We start from the raw sequence: 20,484 nt of genomic DNA on the forward strand, positions 1-20,484 counted from the left end.
GGGGAGAAGGGCATTAGTCAGGCACCAAAGATTGAATTATTTGGCCTGAATGCCAAGCATTGTGTCTGGAAGAAACCAGGTACCGGTCATCACCTGGCCAGTACCATCCCTACAGTGAAGCACGGTGGTGGCAGCATCATGCTGTGGGAATGTTTTTCAGTGGCAGGAACTGCGAGACTAGTCAGGATCGAGTGAAAGATGAATGCAGCAATTTACAGAGACATCCTTGATAAAAACCTACTCGAGAGCGCTCTGGACCTTAGACTGGGGCAAAGGTTCATCTTCCAACAGGACAACGGCCCTAAGCACGGAGCCAAGATAACAAAGGAGTGGCTATGGGACAACTTTGTGAATGTCCTTGAGTGGCCCAGCCAGAGCCCAGAGTTGAACTTGATTAAACATCTCTGGAGAGACCTGAAAATGGTTGTGCACTGATGCTTCCCATCCAACCTGATGGAGCTTGAGAGGTCCTGCAAAGAAGAATCGGAGTGTGCCAAGCTTGCAGCATCATACTCAAAAAGATTTGAGGATGTAATTGGTGCCAAAGGTGCCCCAACAACGTTTTGAGCAAAGGCTGTGAATACATGTCCACGTTATATTTTCATTTTTTAATAAAGTTGCAAAAATGTAAAACTTATTTCATGTTGTTATTATGGGGTATTTTGTGTAGAATTTGAGGAAAAAAATGAATTTAATCCATATTGACATAAGGCTGTAACACAACAAAATGTGCAAAAAGTGAAGTGCTGTGAATACTTTCCGGATGCACTGTAAAAATACTTTGTGTTTGGAGTTACAGGCACATTTTTAAAATGTTTTTTTTTTACCATACTTCTGTCCGAGATGACAGTAACCAGATGCAAACAGTGAGCAGATGGTGGGGTGGTAGCATTAGTACAAAGACTGAGACCACAAAGACTAAAAGGATATTTTCCCTAAATTCTGTGTTCTCTTAAACTGTACTTTCTTGATTCAAGTTTCAAAATTTTAAATCAACATAAATGCTGATTTAATCCTATTTCTTTGAATCAGTCAACATAAAAATAACTTATTTCCTCAACATTTGGAATGGTGATTTTATTATGCCACTACTAAGTAACAACTACAGAAGATGATAAAGTAAAGTAACCTTTTGATCAATGATCATGATTGGAATCAGCTGATAATGCTTCAAGCAATTGATGTTGATTCCCCAAAATCTTGATCAGAGCACCGACAGTACTTACAAGGGAGGTTGTCACTTGTCCTCTGAACTGTGCCTGTTCAGGCCTCTTGATTAGTTTCATGGTTTACTTGTGTTCTGTTTCTCTCCCCGTAGACCTACAAGGCCTTCCTTCCTGCCATGATAGCCAACAATCATGGCCATCTTGTCAGCATTGCCAGTTCTGCTGGACTCATCGGAGTCAATGGATTGGCAGGTTTGTGTTTTCTTCTCCGTATCATGTATGTCATGAGTGCCACTGATAAACGCCCATAAGTGTACACTTTTTATGTGGTTACAGCATCTTTTAAAATGTTCTGATCATCACAAGTTTTGTTTGTCAGATCTGGTGAGAATGTTTGGCTGCTGCTTTCTTACACGGCAAAGCTTAATTTAAAAAAAGAAAGAAAGAAAAGTGACCAATCCATAAATCAAGAAATAAACAGAAATCCTAATGCTGTTCAGCAGCTTGTCAAACTCTTTATACAAACAATTAAATTTAAATGTTTTAGCTGAAAGCCAAAAAAAGAATAGACAGAAACAGGTTTATGGTGTTAACTTTCCGCCTACCTATTATTGTTGATGTTGCTTATTTCAGCTTACTTGTTGTCTTATTCTTTAGTTTACTGGTTGGTGGCAACTAACATTTTAGGTGCATTAGTGCTCCAATTTTCCAGGAAAGAACTTATGAGTTTACAGTAATTATTTCAAACATTTATCAACCTTTCTTGCACATCTGTCAAGGAAAATAAATTGACAGAGATGGACAAAACTGCTGGGTGCAGCTAAAAATAGACCTTCTGTTTTCTTTCAACTTCAAGACTTGGGACTTAAGGGACTTATGGCTCTGTGAGGTCAAAGCTGCATAGCAGGTAAAATCATGCATTAATGCTAGCGTGAGGGTTTCTTTCTTGCCAAGTTTGATATTTTTTCTTAGTACTATCTTGTAAAAAGATGTTGCATGTGCCTCCTTTTCTGCTGTGCCATGGGATTTTAGGCTTGTCAGAAAGATACTGATGTTACTGATATTTTCACTTTGCATCAATGACATTGACCATTGAATTGATACAGTGATCCAGATCAAAAGATCCTTAGTTACATTGCTAGTGACAGGTGGAGCAAGCTTGAACTGTAGGATTGGTAGGTCTGATAATTTTGTGTATTTCTCTCATAAACAATGTTCTTTGTGATTAAAATCCCATTATTTTTAGCAATAAAAACAAATATCTTTGTCACTCTGTCATTCAATTAAAATATTCCTAATTTCAAAGTAGGCTAGGCTCCAATGTGGAACTTCACTATCATGACTTTTCAGCTATAATGATAGCTGAGGAGTCATGATAGTGTAGTTTCATATTGGCCAATATTGATGATAATTTTTTAATGACCTGTCCTTTTATTATAATTTTTAAAGACCAGGTGATGGCAGGTGTTAATTATGTTAACACAACAACTAAAATCACACAAATATATAGATAATAAAGTACTGCCATACCAGCAAGCTGGACTGCTATTTTTTACTCACAATTTCATCTTTGTCGACACCAGTTTTCTCTCTCTGGTGTGAATGGGATGTGCTTGTGCTTTGCTCGTGGCTGGTCAGCTAAGTAGGCAGAGCCGGTCTACCTGCTGTACCTAATGAGCCCTGAGACACATCACAGCTGTGATGTATGGTTCTGGAGACACTTGGAGGAGCACAGGCAACAGGTGTGTTTGCCGGCACGGTTGCAGCTCATAGGCTGCCGTATCAGACCACAAGAGAAGCAGGCATGACCACAGCCACTGTGACAATTAACAATGTTACAGGCGGAGCATGGCTGTTCTTGAAAACTGCAGTCCATAGTAACGCATCTGACATGACCTTCTGTTGTTGTCAGTCACATGGTGATGGTGTAGCTGAACTAAACACCTGTTAATGATTGAATGTCACATGTTACTTGTAGCACACTCTGTTATCAAAAGATATGATAAGCTGTTTATAACCAGGGTGTATTCCCTATATGCTGTCAACTTAGATAGCATTTAATGCATACAAGTGAAACTATCAAACATTTTACCAACCTATTGCAGATACATATTGCTATCACTCTAAAAACAATAAATGCACTAAACATCGAAAATGAAAACACTTTATATATTCTTAAAAGAGTTTCTCTCATGTAAACCAAAGTAAAACCTCTGAATACAGTTAGGTTTTTTTACACTGACACGGTGAATATTTTATACCAAACATACAAAAAAGCCATGGATGGGAATTAAATTGTGAACTGAGGTTTGAGTGTGTTTGATTTAACTTTAAGGTTGTTTGATTTTGAATTACTTAAACAAACCACCCATTTTTGGATGGAAATACAATAAAGGAATCATGAAGCAAACACAAGGGTAAAGCAAATTTGGTAATTCTAGTTTTATTTCAGATACTACTTACCACAGACTGTCCAATCAAGTCACGTCAGTTGTATTTATATAGTATTTACTACAATCGACTGTCAGTCGACACACAGTGATAATGACGGTGACAATAAGAAGAATGAGTTGAAAGGTGACAAATACTGGTTGTCAAAAAATGGCCTCCTGCCTTAAACCTTCTATAACAGCAAGATCCAGAGTTTCAACAAGAAGAGAGAGGGTAAATTTGGCAACGTGTTGATCATTGAAACCAGAGCTCATTTTAAAATCAACGAAATCCCAGATTTGCATGAAAGAGCTTCACAATCTGTTCGGCATATGACATCCTCTATACTTAGGGTTGAGGAGAGGCTGTACTGCTTGGTCTATACCACATTTTTGTCCAGTCAAGGTCGGAAAACCTTTGGTCTCAAAAGATACAGTATTATCTTTATTATAGCTTTATCTGTGTTCAAGCATGATTGTTCCTAATATACCAGCCAGTGCTATACAATATGCAGTATGTTTCTGAACTCTGTTCTTAACCCCTAGGCTTAGTTGATTACCTGCTCTGAAGTCGCAGCTCAATGGAGAACAATACAGAGAAGATGAATACATTTACTGACTTTTTGTGGCTTATTTTGTGTTGGTTTGGTCACAGATGGCCAGATGGATTTCTTGTTTATGCAAGGCAGCGTAATACCCATAATTATACTTCATGTCCACGTTGCGCACCAGCGCTTGTGCTCACGCATGTTCAACTGTACCGTGCCGTAGCACACCTCTTCCAACTGTGCTAGTGTGAGAATGCCCTTAGCCTGGGGCTGACAGTTCTCTAATGCAGCTTTTCCACTTGACTTGTTCTATCATTACCAGTTTAACTGCACAGAGTAAGCCATGCTGCGACATATGTTCTGTGTTTTTAGAGTATGGAGGAGTTTAAGAACTTACATGACGTTATGCAACCCTGAAAACCCTAACACAAACTTAGAAATACTTATCTTATTTTCCCTAATTGAATAAACAAGGGGCTGCTCAGTGGCCCAGTGGCTAGCACTGCTGCCTCACAGCTAGAAGATCCCCGGTTCGTGTCCCGGTTGGGACGCCTGGGATCTTTCTGTGTGGAGTTTGTATGTTCTCCCTGTGCAAGCGTGGGTTTTCACCGGGTACTCCGGCTTCCTCCCACAGTCCAAAAACATACTGAGGTTAATTGATCATTCTAAATTGTCCGTAGGTGTGAATGAGAGTGTGTGGTTGTTTGTCTCTATGTGTAGCCCTGCGATAGACTGGTGACCTGTCCAGGGTGTCCCCTGCCTTCGCCCTAAGTCAGCTGGGATAGGCTCCAGCCCCCCCGCGACCCTGCAGAGGATTAAGCGGCGTACATATAATGTGTACAGATGATGGATGGATGGATGGATGGATGGATGGATGGATGGATGGATGAATAAACAAGCTGTTCTCATCATGCTTTACATAGATAAAGTTGTCTGGATCTACAGGATTAATAGAAATATTGTTTCTGAGATGTACAATGTTTGAATGATAATAGGCTGAAAGCAAATTTCAGTGTTTAAAGTTTTTTGGAAAATTAATCAGAAAAAAATGTCTGAGTTGGCATTTTATTTCTTTCTTTATTTTATTTTTAACTGACTTGGACATGTGGTTGAAGTGTTTCTATCATAAGTTAAACAGGGTTTGTACTGTATAATCTATGTAATATCACTGTAATGCCCATCTATGTCAGTCTGTTTCAGTTGAAATGAGCAAAAACAGTGCATGTGGTTTGGTGTTCGTAACATTTTATTTGATGATTAGGGAAACCATATGTAAAGACTGTCCTGTCTGTCATGATGGCAAAATATTATTGAACCACGTACATACTCACTGAAAACTGACAGTATTTTGGAATAGGTGGTGGGGTTCCTGTATAAAATCACTGTCATAGTCCATATGCAGGAAATTAAGTAATTAATTACCATTTCATGACTTGTTAGAATGTGTACTATCTAAATGAGACTTCAGTTAAACAACAAGAGTATAAACTGATGTCTGTGACTCCTTATATGTGGTGATTCTTTTGACATGTGTTTTCCTGTCTCTCTGACCCTTCTCCATGCAAGACTACTGTGCCAGTAAGTTTGCAGCAGTAGGTTTTGCAGAATCAGTCGGTCTGGAGCTGCTTGCAACTGGAAAAGACGGTGTCAAGACCACTATTGTGTGCCCGTACTTCATCAACACTGGAATGTTCGATGGTTGTCAAACTAAGTAGGTATCCTTTTTTCACCTTTGATATTTTTTATTTAATTTTAGGTAACTGGCACTCATAGCTGAAATGAAACTGTTCATTAAAATTAATTTGCACATGTAAAGGTTTTATTCTGGAGCTCGAGGCAGGCATGAAGTGGCAGAGGTGAGTGACATAGTCAGGCATCCGCAGCGGGTGAAAACAGTCTCAAGTGATGATTGTCCAATATATTGTTGAAAATATTCAGGGTAGCCAGATCCTGTTGGCCAATATTCAGCATGTGGTCCAGTCCTCACCACATGCATGGCTGTTCACATGACACACACTCCGACACGCCCCTCTTCCTCTCTGTCATCAGCCTCCCCTGCTGTCCTCCCCTGGCAGTACCACTTCCATCAAACCTAAACCCTTTAACTCAAAGCATTCTCTCGGCATGTCTTCTCTCCATACTATAAATTCCCCAAAGTGTTGGGGTTATGTTCTTCAGGCACCAGTTACTGTGCACTTGCCTTTGCCAGTATACCAGTAAGAATAACTCTTTGAAATAAACCACATCATTCCACAAATATAGCTGCATTTCTCTTATCCAATCTATGCAATCTTGCTGACATCTCATGAAGCAGTACCTCTTGAAGACATGGTGCTTGTAAATGTCATTTCATTTCTAAATGACTTTATTTTAACCCATGATATAGATTTCTTATTTCTGACAAAACTGGCAATGACCTGGGGAACTAGATCTTTTTTTCTGAATTGTGTCCTTAAGAATACAAATTCCTTAACTCAAAGGCTTATTTGTAAACCCATGTCGACTGGGGAATATAAATTCCATGAATTATTGCTTTGGAAGATTGAATGGTCAACTCCTGCTTCAACCTCCACATTTGCTGCCCATCAAACCAGCTTTCCCAGGCTTTTCTCCATTTCATTAACTTGTACAATCTTCCCAAGTTTGTCACAGATCCCACACTCTTGACTTCATTTTAACTTTTGTCATTCAGGCTCCTGCTGTTCAGATAAACAATGGCAGGTTATCTGATCATTGGCCCTTTTATGTTTTGCACCTTATTTCCACCCCTCCTGGGGTTCTTAATCAGCAAAATTGACATATGTCCTCAGATCTTACCACCTTCTTCTGCTCTGTCAGAAATAAGTCAGTGCATCTCAGTTCTTAACAGCTTTGAGCATCTTTCACACTTTGACTGCTGTGACATGCTAGTCATGTACATTAGCCCTCCAGATTGCTGTTCTGTTGATGTGTGATGTAACAGGTCCTGACTCCTGACAGATAAAAAAGGCCCTGTAAGGTAGTCACAAACATGACAAAACAAATAAAGCAGAGGTGCATAAAACATAAATGGCAGACAACCATACAGGGCAGCATGTAGTTAGAAACAGTCAAATTCAAATGCTGAATAGTTTTAAATCAAAGTGTTAAACTAACCTATAGGTATAACTGTCAAGTTCAAATGTACGTTGTAAGATGTTCCAAGTGTATGGAGCACTGAAACTGAAAGCAGTTTCCCAAATATAGTGTTTACCCAGGGAAATTGGAACATTATATGATCACTGGAGCATGTTGAATAGTGACTCTGTGACCAGTTTAATAAAGAGCTGATATATGGTGACATGTTGTTCCTCAAGCCTTTAAAAAGAAACACAAACCGATGGCTATCACGTCTCACTGTTAAAGGTGCCCACCCGACTTTTTCATATATAATGATATGATGAGTGGAGTAACGGTCATCAGTACTGAATTGACCGCGGGGTGATAAACTGTGTCTAGTGGAGTAAGAGTGGAGACAGAGGCATGTCTATAGATAACATCACCAAGACAGATGAAAAAGACAGCTTCAACGATTTATTTCCCACAGAACATGGAAAAAGTAGTTCTGTTTCTGTATAAATAACCACTATTTTTGCAATATCTCTGGCTCTTGAGAATATCATGAATTAGGGGTGGGAATCTCTTGGCACCTCACGATTCGATTCCGATTCAGTGGTCAATGATTCAATTCTAAACCGATTATTTAGAATCAAGCTACTTTTGGTCATTGATAATGAAAAAATAAACAGATTAACTTTTCTTCTGTGTCTTTAAAGGCCCCAAATTATGAAAATTTCTCTGATCTCTACATATATATGCTGGTCCTCTCTGAGCCTGCCAACTCCCAGAATGAGGAAAGCAAACGATTCCTGCATGGTCTCTGCAGCCCACCCACTGGTAAAACAGTGCTTCTGCAGGCTGTTCAGATTCAGCTCCTTTCGTTATGTAACAAAACAAGTCATTTTCATAGTTCGGCTTCCTCTGCATGGTGATAGGAGATATCTGAGAGGGGGTCATTCATCCCTGAGGTTCGGTGTCTCCTGCAGTAAAATAGCAGTGTTTCGCAATGTCGTCGCTCATAGCTAGACACGCAGATTGCTCTGTTGTTGGTTGTAAAAATCAACATCAGTGCCTATTTTCTGTCCCAGCTACAGAACAACACAAGGGACAGTGGTTGCGTTTCATTTTCAGTGACAACGGTTGCGGTTCGTGTTAGCTTGTATGTGTGTGCGCTAACCACTTCACATCGCACTGCTTCAGTAACGAGGGTCAGTACGAAGCTGGCTTTGCCTCGACACTGATCCTCATAAAAGGATCAGTCTCACCCTCTCAGTAGCGCTCAGTAGAGTGACTTTTAGACAGCTGAAATTCAGGACCACGGATGGGTTTGGGGCAATGCATTTCGAGTACAGTGTTGTTGGACCTCTGACAGCTGTGTGAAATTGATGAAAAACAGTATAATATGGGACCATCCATCCATCATCTGTACATTATATGTACGCCGCTTAATCCTCTGCAGGGTCGCGGGGGGGCTGGAGCCTATCCCAGCTGACTTAGGGCGAAGGCAGGGGACACCCTGGACAGGTCGCCAGTCTATCACAGGGCTACACATAGAGACAAACAACCAGGCACACTCTCATTCACACCTACGGACAATTTAGAATAATCAATTAACCTCAGCATGTTTTTGGACTGTGGAGCCTAATATGGGACCTTTAAAGAAAAAGCTGCTCTTAGCCAAAGATAAGAATATGACTTCTCCTTTCAAAAAATCCTCCAGTTATGGGTAATATGGAGCATATCCCAATGCTATGTTACGTACCACTTGCATTTCAACACACAGTGCAACAGCTTTTTCACAACGAAATGCAAGTGGTGCACAACGAAGCGCGACTGGATACGGACGCAATAGAGTTTGTAATTTGCCTCGCCCTTTCCGAGTTGGGTGAAAAATTTGATATCGCTTGCTCGATGCTCGTCCAGCTAGAAGCAACTACAACCAACTGTTTTTCTTCTTCCTCTGGGGGAACATTTAATGTGGTTTCTCATGTTTCTTGTGTTTCCAAAATATTTTTAGTTTAGTTCGACAAAACTTGCATATGGTGTGGCTGCCGGTTGAATGTTGCGCTCAGCCATCTCATGTTTTTTTGTTATGTGCACACCATCAACTGTCCAGGTGCTGCACTCAGTTTAGTTGGTAGTTAATTGGTTGATTGTTTTTAATATTAGCTTTGTCACCACATTTATGCAGTGGGACATGTGTAGTAACCCCCGAAGAAATTAAGAAGTTTAAAGAAGTTTAAGATTAAAAAGATGAGTAATTTTGTCAGAAATAAATGGAGCACAGTTTTTACCAACTTGTTATCAACTAAGTTATGACCCTAGATCATGCCAGCCTAATTCTATGCTAATCCATGAAGCGGATGAAAGATAGAAACCTTTCACATTTATGCTGCCCTCTGGCTCAAAATATTTGAGTATGTCTATTCCCTAACACGGCCTGAAGATTCCTTTCTAAGTTTTTTCTAAGATCAACAACATCGTTACGGGCATTATCCTGCTAAGTGCCGCCCTCTGCAAAGTCTGTTGTCTATTGTTTTTTGCCTGATCATGCTCATTTATAACATAAATGTGCAACTCAGTCATACACTGCTGTATACCCAACTTGTGTTAATGGAGTCAATATCAAAAAATAATAATCCACATTACAGGTTTTCAGTTTATGCTAATTAGCCAAAAAACAGGCAGAATTCTGTGGTCCAAGAGGCTTTTTTTTTTTTTTAAAAGATCACTTTGAGCTGGATTTCACTGTCCCTTTTGCACTTGACCCATATGTAGCTCCAGCAAAGCACAGATGTGTATAAGAAACTACTAACAGAATACAACAAACACATAATAGCGGGGTCTTTGTCATGATGTATCGATTGTTGATGTGAGTCTGACAATATCTTTTTTTCTTTTCTTTCTCTTGCGACTCACACACCATTGTGGTACACTCCCAGATGTCCTGCAGTCAGGTTTTAGAGGTGTTTGGAGACTTGTGTCCATATTTGTTTTGTCTCCCTGCCTTCATCCATCCAACAAGACCCCCAGGCCGTCAGGACACATGCTCTACGCCAGCACCAAGTGCTTCGCCTGTCAGTTTCTACTTCTCGCATCTGTACCTTGAGGTCCTTAAATAACCACAAAACAACACATTTCGATTACACATGTATTCTGTGTATCTCACCAAGCACCAGTGGACCTAAGAGTACGTTTTCTGACAGTGGTAGACTCAGTTGTGGGTCTCATGCTTAATCTCTGCTAAATTACTGTATACACATCCTGAGTGATTTCCTATCAAACATTTAGACTGTGTTCTTTTAGAGGCATAGTGTACTGAGATCTTGACCATCAGAATTATTAGGGTAATAACAAAGGTGTGCATAAATAAAGTGAGCAACATGCATGTAGGGTTTTTTCCTTTTCTCAGTTTCACAGTTCATTCTAAAAGCATCATTCATTGTGCATTTTGCTAATCTGTATTTCACAGTTGTAAATGGAGAGCAATCTGCGCTGCTGTTGGTAAACATCAGGAAACACACCATGGAATGTGTTGAGGAAAAAAAAAATCTGACTAAAAATCTGACGAATTTTGGCAGGTTTTGTTTAAACATCAAGTGCAACACTGTGAATGTATTCTGAGAGACGCTGACTGAACATCTATTCCATTATCCCCATATTTAAAGCTTTGTGCAGACACCTGACCTCACTGATATCACTGTTGCTTGGTAAATGGGTACCAGTGATGTATTTTAGGGTTTTAATCACCCACTTCAGAGCCTTTCTGTCTTTGGATGTGCACATTGCAAGCCCATTTGTGTTTTTTCCTGTCAAGACGCTATCACTCCTCTAAATAGTTGACAAGATCTTGGCACAGGAATTACAAATTACACAGTACTTTTTACAGAGGTGAAAATGTGTTATGTCCATGACAAGTTCTCCATTGTTCTCCAGACACACTGCACTGCCCCACCTCAGCTTCACTGATATAGACAGGGGTGTGTTTCTGTGCCTCCTCTTTTCTAAAATACCAATATCAACTCATCATTTTTAAATCCAGCTGATGATGGTGATGTTCTTCACAAAATGTACAACATCATCCTCTTCATATCTGGGAGTGCAATCACAGGTGTACAGTGTGAGCAGGAGGGGGCTGAGCACACAGCACCGGGGGAGCTCTGGTGTTGAGCGCTAACGAATAGGAGGTGTGACTGCCAGTCTGAAATGTCTGAGGTTTGTGAGAAAGTCCAAAATCCAATTGCAGAGTGTGAACTTTCATGGGTGAGATTGGGTTGAATGCCGAGCTGCATCAACAGACAGCATTCTGATGTATTTGTGTCTTTGCTTTTTGTTTCTACTTCTGTGCCCCCCATTCCACTCTCCCCCACAGTGGGACATTCAGCCATAGCCTTGCTAGGACATGCTATAAAGTTGAAAGTAACTTATCAGTCAAATTAAAGTAATACAGATTGTTTGGAAATGCCATTATAAAGAAAACTGCAAAGCCAAAAGTCATGTCTCCAAGGACAAGTACAGAATGTAATGGTAGTTGGTAAGTGGTTCGATGCTGTAAGCAGTTGTATTTTAACTTAATTATTTTTCTTGTCTTCATCAGGTGGCCAAGGCTTTTGCCAATCCTGGATCCAGACTATGTAGTCAAGAAGATCATCCATGCTGTGCTCACAGACCAGGTCTACCTGCTGCTGCCCAGGAGCATGTACCTCATCGCAGCTCTCAAGAAGTTAGTCAACCTTTTCTCTTCTCTTCCACATTACTGTACCAAAGTTACACACATCTCTCCACACCTTATATCAGGATCTTCCACAGTTCCATTATCAAAATGTGAAAGCGTAAGATCCTCAAATAGTACTTTGATTACTTCCTTTGGTTTCTATTGGCAAACAACAGAATTGAGCATTACTGCCATCTTGATAAGTAGTATAGTTAAACAGTGGTTGTTGATATGATCCTATGACTTTAGATGAGATTTAGGCGGGGCTCACACAGGAGTATCAAGGTGACTGAACCCCAATTTGCCCCTCTCAACAATTGGAGGAGACATCTGGGATCATGGCCGGGGACAAAGGTAGTCTGAGATGATCTTGTGAGGTGAGGGGTGTACAGATCCAGTCTTAAACCTCCTGAACTGCTCCGGGCTCGTCATGGTTGTCGTCATGGTTGTCTCTCTGTGTTGCCAAGCAATGGCTAACAACCCTAGCCCTTGAGGCTAACGTTACCTAGCTTAGGCCAACTACTGTTCACAGATAATCAAACTTATAGTTAAAATCTCCCCTCCTGCTTCCTCCCTCCTCATTGAAGAATAGACAGCCCATGTTGACCGTGTCTCCCCAAATGTAATTTTTAGTCTTGTAGTGCGTGCAGGTGTGACATTAGCGAGAAGAACAACTGTGAAGATTCTCCACATATGCGTGACACACCCAGATTCTATGGTTCATTAGGTTTGCTTTGCTGTGAGAAACACATGTCCACCCTCTACTCCCTGACATGAACCCGAAAGTTTAAGGTCACATAAATGGCCTGAGGTCAGCATGACTAGTAAAGGTGGTCTATTCAAAGATGATCATCCTCATAGCTTTTATATTTCTACAATGAAAGATCTCTTGGTTCTCTTTCACATAACTAATTTGAGAAAATTCTACGGTGCTTCCTAGAGTTGTGCATCTCTATCTTATACGACGAGCTGATGCATATCTAAATACATGGGCTACGATACAATTCAGGGAGGACATTTTTTTATTATGGAACAAATCAATATTTCCATTTCTTTTCGATCTGGTTTCAGTATATAATCCAATACAGTCAGATGCAATTCTTTGTTTCATGTGGACATTCCTTTTCTTTTTATAGATTAGAATAAGCCAAATCTAGAAAAGTGACATTGCTTACCTTCAAATAGGTATTACATAAGGGAACATGTGCTTTTCTTACTGTTATGTATATCTTTATCTTCACCTGCTTAAACCTCAGTGTGTAAAAACACACCTGCTCATCCTGGATCTGATGAAAAGCTGTGCTGTGTCTGGATCTCCATTAGCTGGATCTGTCTGCACTGGATGTAGCTGACTGTCTGTATCCTCTGCTTCCTCGTAATAATCAGTGTTTAAAACAGCTATGATTAACAATCAGACAAATGTTTACTACTAATACACTCAGTTTGGATTGAATTAACAGTGTGCACTGTGCAGCAACTGTCAGTAGACAGTAAACAGTGTGCTGTATTGTTCAATTCAGTAAGTAATGTCAGTAGACTAACAGTTACAGGGTTTCCGCTTCATGTAATTGACTGTGGCGCACCGCCATGGCAAAATAAAAGCCACCACACCTTAAAAATTCAGTGTTTCCCATACATTGATTAATATTTCTGCCTTTCCAGCGCATACCGACATTTCAGTCAGTCTCTTTTGTTTTCATTACTTAAAATGACTTCAGTAATGCTAATTCAGAGCTGTATTAGTGAAAATGATAATAATAGGAAGCTGTTTTCGAAACCTGAAGCAGTGCGCTTCACACGCTCGGAGGCTCCTCCTCTCACACATACACACATACATGGTGACAGATGGTGGGTCTGTGTGAGGCTCCGAAGCAGCCATGAATTAGTTAAGAAATGACAAAAAAGTCGCCTATGACTGACTGTTAAGGTGAGTTGAAGAGTATCAGAAACATCTAGTTTGTTCAGCCGTTGGCATAAAAAAATCCAGTGTTGGAGAAAGGAAATATTTTACCGTCGTCTTCCACTGCAGTCCTTGACGTTAACTAACATGATGACTAGCAAGCTTATTTAGCTTGATAATTAGCTAGATGATTAAAATGGACACTTAGATCAGAGTCTTGCACGGGTCTTATTTTGCAAACCCGAACCCGGCGTACTTTAAACCGCATCTGACCCGTTTTCCGACAGTAGCACAAATTACATTCTGTACCCAAGCTGACCTGCTATAAATTGATATCAACGCCCGAAGGAAAATTGGACGGACGCATTTTTTAAAAATGAAAGTAAGCCAGCGTGGGCAATGGGAGTTCTGGGAGGGCGCAAGCACGCATGAATGAGCTCATATGAAATATGAATTATCATTTGTGTCGCTAATAATGACTGATGATAAGTGACGCCTTGAAAATGTCTCTCTTCCTTGCCCTCATGCTGTCCCTCCATCATCCTCCTCAGTGTTCTGCAGTGGAAGCTGACCTCCCTCATTGGCTCTTACCTGGGACTGTCTGTAACAGAGTGCCGCTCTAACCTCAGACAGCCCTGCAAACTGCAGTAGCACATGGTCAACATTATTACCATGTTTTTCTGAACAACTTCTGTGCATCTCAACAACATTCATATTTTTTCTCTATAAATTGTATTGCTTATAAATGCTTTGCTAATAAATAGACAATTTAAACAAATAACAATATTTTTAATTCATATTTAAACTGCTGCTTTCCCCTGAGGCTATATGTGTAACACAAATGTTCTCTTAAAATAAATATTTTTTTTTTTATATATATATATATATATATATATATATATATATATATATATATATATATATATATATATATATATATATATATATATATACACACATATATATAATATAATATAATATAAAAAATTCATTTTAAGACAACATTTTAAGACAACATTTTTTTTGAAGTATCCCGCTGAATCCGAAATCCTACAGACTTGTAGAGAGAGTTCAAGTTAGTGTGCAGTGACACTTTTGGGCAATTTCATCAAAAGTGATTTGGTTAAATCTGCTAATTAGAGACCGCTCTGAAATATCAGATAGTAAAATTTAAGTATATGCGTTTCCTGAAGAAATTACATGGGACTGTATGCGATCTGTTGATATCTGCTACCATGCAATGCTTACTGAAAGTAATAAATTGGTCACAAAATTCTGCACTCGTCTGCTACCAAAGTCAGCCGAATTTAATTTGTTCTGTAATGCCACCTAGAATTGAATGATATCACCTTTCGCAGCATGATGGGGATAGTTGTCTGATGGTACAAGTGGAATGTGGTGCCCATTGAATCGTGCGTTAAAGACATATGGTGTCATTTTATTAATGACAAACAAGTGGCACTGTTAGTACTGCACTTAAATTTGTGAGAACTGAGACTGAGAACTTTTATACCAAGGCTGCATCCAAATATCCAGACTTTACCACACTTGCAAATTCACAGACTTTTGGGCATGCTCCCAGGAAGTTCACACGTCTTGAGGGCTGTCCAAACTCGCATTTCATCTAATCCACAAGGTCCCTGCAGACTTCAAGGGAGTCCTCTTGGGCTCCAGACTACACCTGACTTCACTAATTTACTCATCTGGATGAAATGGCTGTTTCCCCAATATGCTGCATGCTGATCCTCAGTGGCTAATTGGGAAGATCTCCTGGGTAGAGTAACAAGTGGATCAGATGGTGGGTTGATTTCTTTTGTGATTTAATTATTTCTCTTTGTTCCTGTGGCAGCCATGGAAAAACATTACCAACAGTTTCTGTTTTAGAAAACAGAATTAGCAAAAACCCTGAGTGCATTAAACTTGAGATTAAGGAAACTCTGGATTTTCCATTCCAGAAAGAGAGAACTTAAATTCTGGTTCAGTTATTGCAGTAACGACGGTGAGCAGAGAAAACACTCGTGTTTTCAAGTGTAACTCCAGAGAGTCATTGTCACTGGGTCAAAGTATATATTGTATTGAAGGCCCATAAATAAGTTTTATTGGGGCAAATATGGAATCAAAAGAATAACTTTAAGGATATACGTTATTTTGACACCAGGACACAGCTCATTGCAGGCATGTTAATACAGACGGGACATCAATAACCATTTGCATGACTTCACTCATGGTGAGAGAATGGCTTTTACTCCAACAAATGTAATCTATTAGAAACATTTGTAGAATTGGTGTGAAGAACAGCAACACCAATTACGGGTTGACAGGTAACATTTGTGGTGATGTAGAGCGCATTTAGACACGCTTGACTTTGGCTTATGTTCTGAAACTCATTGTCTCAAAGTACAAAACGTACAAACTAAGTATTCTGGGAAACTCCACTCACTTGCCCCAACACACTACAATATCTTGTCCTTTTGAGACATATTTTGATCTTCAGCTGCTACAACCTTGATTTCCTCACTGTCACTATCTACCTAAGAACAGCTTTTCAGAGGATCTTATCACTAGGGGTATTGATCTTACTAACCCTAACCCCTACCCTATTGATTTATGGGGGAAATGCACTGCAGAGCAGCACTGACAGTGTGGTTTCTCTCTGAACACAACATAAGCAACTGTCACTGTTATCGTGGAACTGAACTTGTTTGTTGTGTCATGAAGAGACACAGCTGGCTGAGGAACCAACGTTGAAAGATATGTGGTTTTTAATTGTTTTCAGGCGGTTTCTTGTACATGGCAAATCAGCTCACATTGTCAGGTCTGTTTTCAGTGTCTGTAGCTCCGGGTGCAGTGCAGTGTCTCAGACAGGTTCTCTAGTTTGCATAAGCTTGTACAGGTTTTGATTGAATGTCAGTGTCAGTTGAAGTAAGTTCTGTTATCTTTCATTCTGCTCTTAAAGTATTGCTTGAGTAACTTCAAGCACGTTGACATTTAAACACTAAAATGTGCCTCATTACTTTGCCTAGTTGGTCAACTGACTCGCCAAATTCAGGTATTCTAAAGTGTTTGCTTAGCCTCCAGCTTAACTCCCAAGGCCTTTACTTGATGAGCTGTGATCTTTTCACATTGTGGCAAGTAGTTGAGATTGCAAAGAAAGAATTAATTATTTGATTAAATAAAAGATTGACTGTCTTTTTTCCCATAACACATTCACTAACTACAGAGCCCCAGACATGATATGGTCAAAAAAAAATGTCATTGTGGCGACAATATAGCTGTAACATGCACATGAAATACAAATTTGTGGCCACAAAGTAGGTATTATGTGCACACGAAATACTCATAATAGTATAATATAATATTAATATCTTTCCTGGACAGTTGGGTAAGCAAATTGAGCGCACCATCTGTAGAAACTGCAATAGCCTACATGATGTCCTTAAGGTGAGTGTCTTTTCTTATTCTGTTCTAGTCATTATCTTGTTATCTGCATTTAGGCAGTTATTTAATTAGACCTATAATATAGTGAACTTTAAATCTTCTGTGATTTTATTGAAGGACAAATGTCCAGAGAACACTGCAGACACCTTCAGTAGTTTAGTCAGAGCAAGAACAACCTGCAGATCAATACAAACTAGATTCTGATCACTGATAGGCTATAGGTTCCCTTGGCAACATGATAGATACAGTGAGCACTACTGTAACTGCAGCTGTGTTCAGTGGCATCATTAAACACTGCGGCTCATGTGGCCTATGTAATCCCTGAGCTGAGAGTCGGACAAGCGATGGTACTTTCAAAGGAGATGATCAGTGAAAGGCACTGCCTAAATGCAGGATAACAATATATTGACGAGAACAGAATAAGAGAAGACACTCACCTTAAGGACATCACGTAGGCTATTGCGTGTTACACTTATTTCGTGGCCACAAATTAGTATTTCGTGTGCACCTTATAGCTATGTTGTGACCACAGTTTAACTTTTTTTACCATGTCATATCTGGGGCTCCGTAATTAACAGACAAATCAAGAAGGTTTTTTTTTTCCCCAGTTAAGGATGAGTTGAAAAGCATGCTTGAGGCTGCATTGAGTAAAATCTCTCCAGTTCCATTCTGTCTCTGTAGTCTTTTATTTTCATACAACACTTGGTGCATTGAGTGAGCCTGGTTGACACAGTGCCTGCTGACATTGTCTCATTTTTCCAAGCTTTGCTAAAAATTGATAAATCCCACACTCCCTTTTGAAAAGCTGATGAGCACATTTAGAATAAACCTGGGCACAGGCAGTTTTGATAAATGAGTAAATGTAACCCAAGGTCATCACAGCTGGACCTGTTTTGTAATTTCATCAGTGCTTCACCGAGCTGTGCCAGGACATACAGACCTTTTTCAATTTTCACGTCACCTCTAAAAGCATTTAGCTTTTGTCTATTTTACTTCCCTAAGCGCCCTCCATTTGTTGACTTAATTTTTGAAAATTACATATTAAGAGTTCAGGGCTAGTTCAATTTATTCAAACAATATGTTATCAGAAGCAGAGAAAAAACAGGGAAAGAGACAAAAGGAAATAAAAAGCAACCAGCACCCAGATCTAATATAGACAAAACTACAGGACAATGTAGAAATAACTGACCAATCAAACTCACTATATGGGAGAACAAATGAGAAGAAGCTTTGATAGTTCAAATCAGAGGAAAATCCCTGAGGCTGACTGAGCACACAATAGGTGCTGGGCAGAACATTAAATTTTATATGATGTCAATAGTGGCAATCAGTGAACGCATATGAGACTGAAAATCTAATCTTGAGTTGACCCTGGGCCGGTGCAGTGGCTATAAAGATAATGGCAGCATCCATACTGTAACTGGTGTGAGAAAACATTTGCCATATTGAGGAAAAAAACAATTAACAGTGGAAAAAAAGGAGATGGAAGAAACTTCAGGAAGAGCCACAGAGGTGGGATCCCTCTCCCAGGACGGACACACATGCAGTAGATGTCACGTGTACAGAAAAGAACAACAAATCACAGTTTACAAGTTGCATTGACAGAATGTCTGAGACAAATTATAATATGTAAGGTGTGTGGATCCAGGAGACGACTGCGCAGAACGAAGCATTGCCAAGTGGTGCCCGGGCTACATGACCTCCTCTCCACCCAGGTGACCTGGAAGAGGGCAGGCCACACAAGATTATTAGCAGTTAAGCAGTAATTATCAGAGTGAAGTGGCATCAGATGTTACAGAAATACAGATATAAGGAGACCGTAAAAAAGAGTTGAGCAATGATCCAGCAGAGCCCAGGGTCTGATGATCCATATCCATCATTATGTGAGGCAGAGTTCCCAATGACCCGTAGTCCATCAGAAAGGAGTCTGAATGAAAAGGAGGAGGTGGAGGAGGAAATATTACTTGATCTTTCCTTACAATGGAAACTTTCCTTAGGAAGTTAGAGTTAGCAAGCTATTGTAATACTCATTCACATTTTCAAACTATTCTTTGAAAAGATAGTATGACAGTTGTCAAACAATTGATCTGTTGATCTTTACTAATATACATGCGATAGTCAAACAATGAAAGAGCTGTTTAAATTGAAAATTGAATCGAATGTGAGACCCCTAGTCCACATAGAGTTGTAAATAAAGGTGGGTCATTCTGGTACTAATGTGTAGCTGAGAGGAAATTCCGCAATGCTGGGGTGATAGTGTTAGTATCACCACAGTGGGGAAGGATGTCATTAGTCTGAATGTCTTCACAGTCCCCTCACGCTGATACTATGCAAGTTTCAAGCCAGATACTGTGCTACCTGCATGTTTCTCTCAGATGAACAGAGCAGTTGATGAATGAATCAATAAAACAAGAGATGGATAAAAAGTACTTGGTTGGATTCATAGATGTGGGAATAAAATTGCTTCACACCCGGAGCACATCAGGTGATAAATGCAGAGCTTGACTGAGTACAGAGTGGACTAACACAGCAGAAACTGCAAACAGAGACATAATATAAGAAGTAAATCAGCTGGCTGAGTGTTTATGACCTTCAGGCCTCAAGCCTCCTGTTATTGAGCATGGCAGTTGGAATCATTGAAACCATCAGTTTTATGGAAACACTGGGTGTCATTATGACAATGGGCACAAGTGATTGACTAGATACACCTTATGAGGCATGATAATGTTCCTGTCAAGAGATATTTTTGAGCTGGTTTTCAACAACTCAGTTGCAAGTACACACCAACAAGAAGAGTTTGATTTTTACGTGCAGATCTTTGTGTAACACATTGGTGTAACATAAATTAAGAATGGCGTTTCTTGGAGAATCAATACAAAAATTAGTAAGTGTGAAATCATCAACTTTTTATACTCAAGAACATGTACATCATGTCAGTCTTCAGTTCTAATGATTTCTACAGCTCATGTTTCCATGATGAATGAATGGAACACAAACTACTTTGGCACAGAAACATTCATGAAGATTCACATCCACAAGGTCATCTTCTGGCTGAATTTGTAACCAATACAACTGTGTCTATGCACCGAAACAAAAATAATCATATACATTCTTTACATCAATGTATAAAGCTGTGTGTACTCCTATTTCTAAGTTATAAATGTCATCGTTGTGGAAACTGACACATGTTCATAAGCTTCACCTCCACTCA

General features: G+C 39.7%; 1 protein-coding gene across 2 annotated transcripts in view; it reads left to right on the top strand.

Annotated features, from left to right (window-relative positions):
• The window catches only part of LOC119011288 (epidermal retinol dehydrogenase 2-like), a 49,538-nt gene that overhangs the window by 21,644 nt on the left and 7,410 nt on the right, over positions 1 to 20,484 (top strand). The window contains exons 4-7 of one of the 2 annotated variants that reach the window (XM_037084274.1): positions 1,319 to 1,418; positions 5,710 to 5,854; positions 11,819 to 11,944; positions 14,387 to 14,616. In XM_037084274.1, the coding sequence (XP_036940169.1) occupies positions 1,319 to 1,418; positions 5,710 to 5,854; positions 11,819 to 11,944; positions 14,387 to 14,486 (471 nt within the window). In that variant the 3' untranslated portion in view covers positions 14,487 to 14,616. Of the gene's footprint in view, positions 1 to 1,318; positions 1,419 to 5,709; positions 5,855 to 11,818; positions 11,945 to 14,386; positions 14,617 to 20,484 lie in introns of those variants that run through there. The other variant, XM_037084275.1, reaches the window with a different exon arrangement.

Source organism: Acanthopagrus latus, chromosome 21 (genome assembly GCF_904848185.1).
Source record: "Acanthopagrus latus isolate v.2019 chromosome 21, fAcaLat1.1, whole genome shotgun sequence".
In the NCBI taxonomy this organism is placed as follows: domain Eukaryota; kingdom Metazoa; phylum Chordata; class Actinopteri; order Spariformes; family Sparidae; genus Acanthopagrus; species Acanthopagrus latus.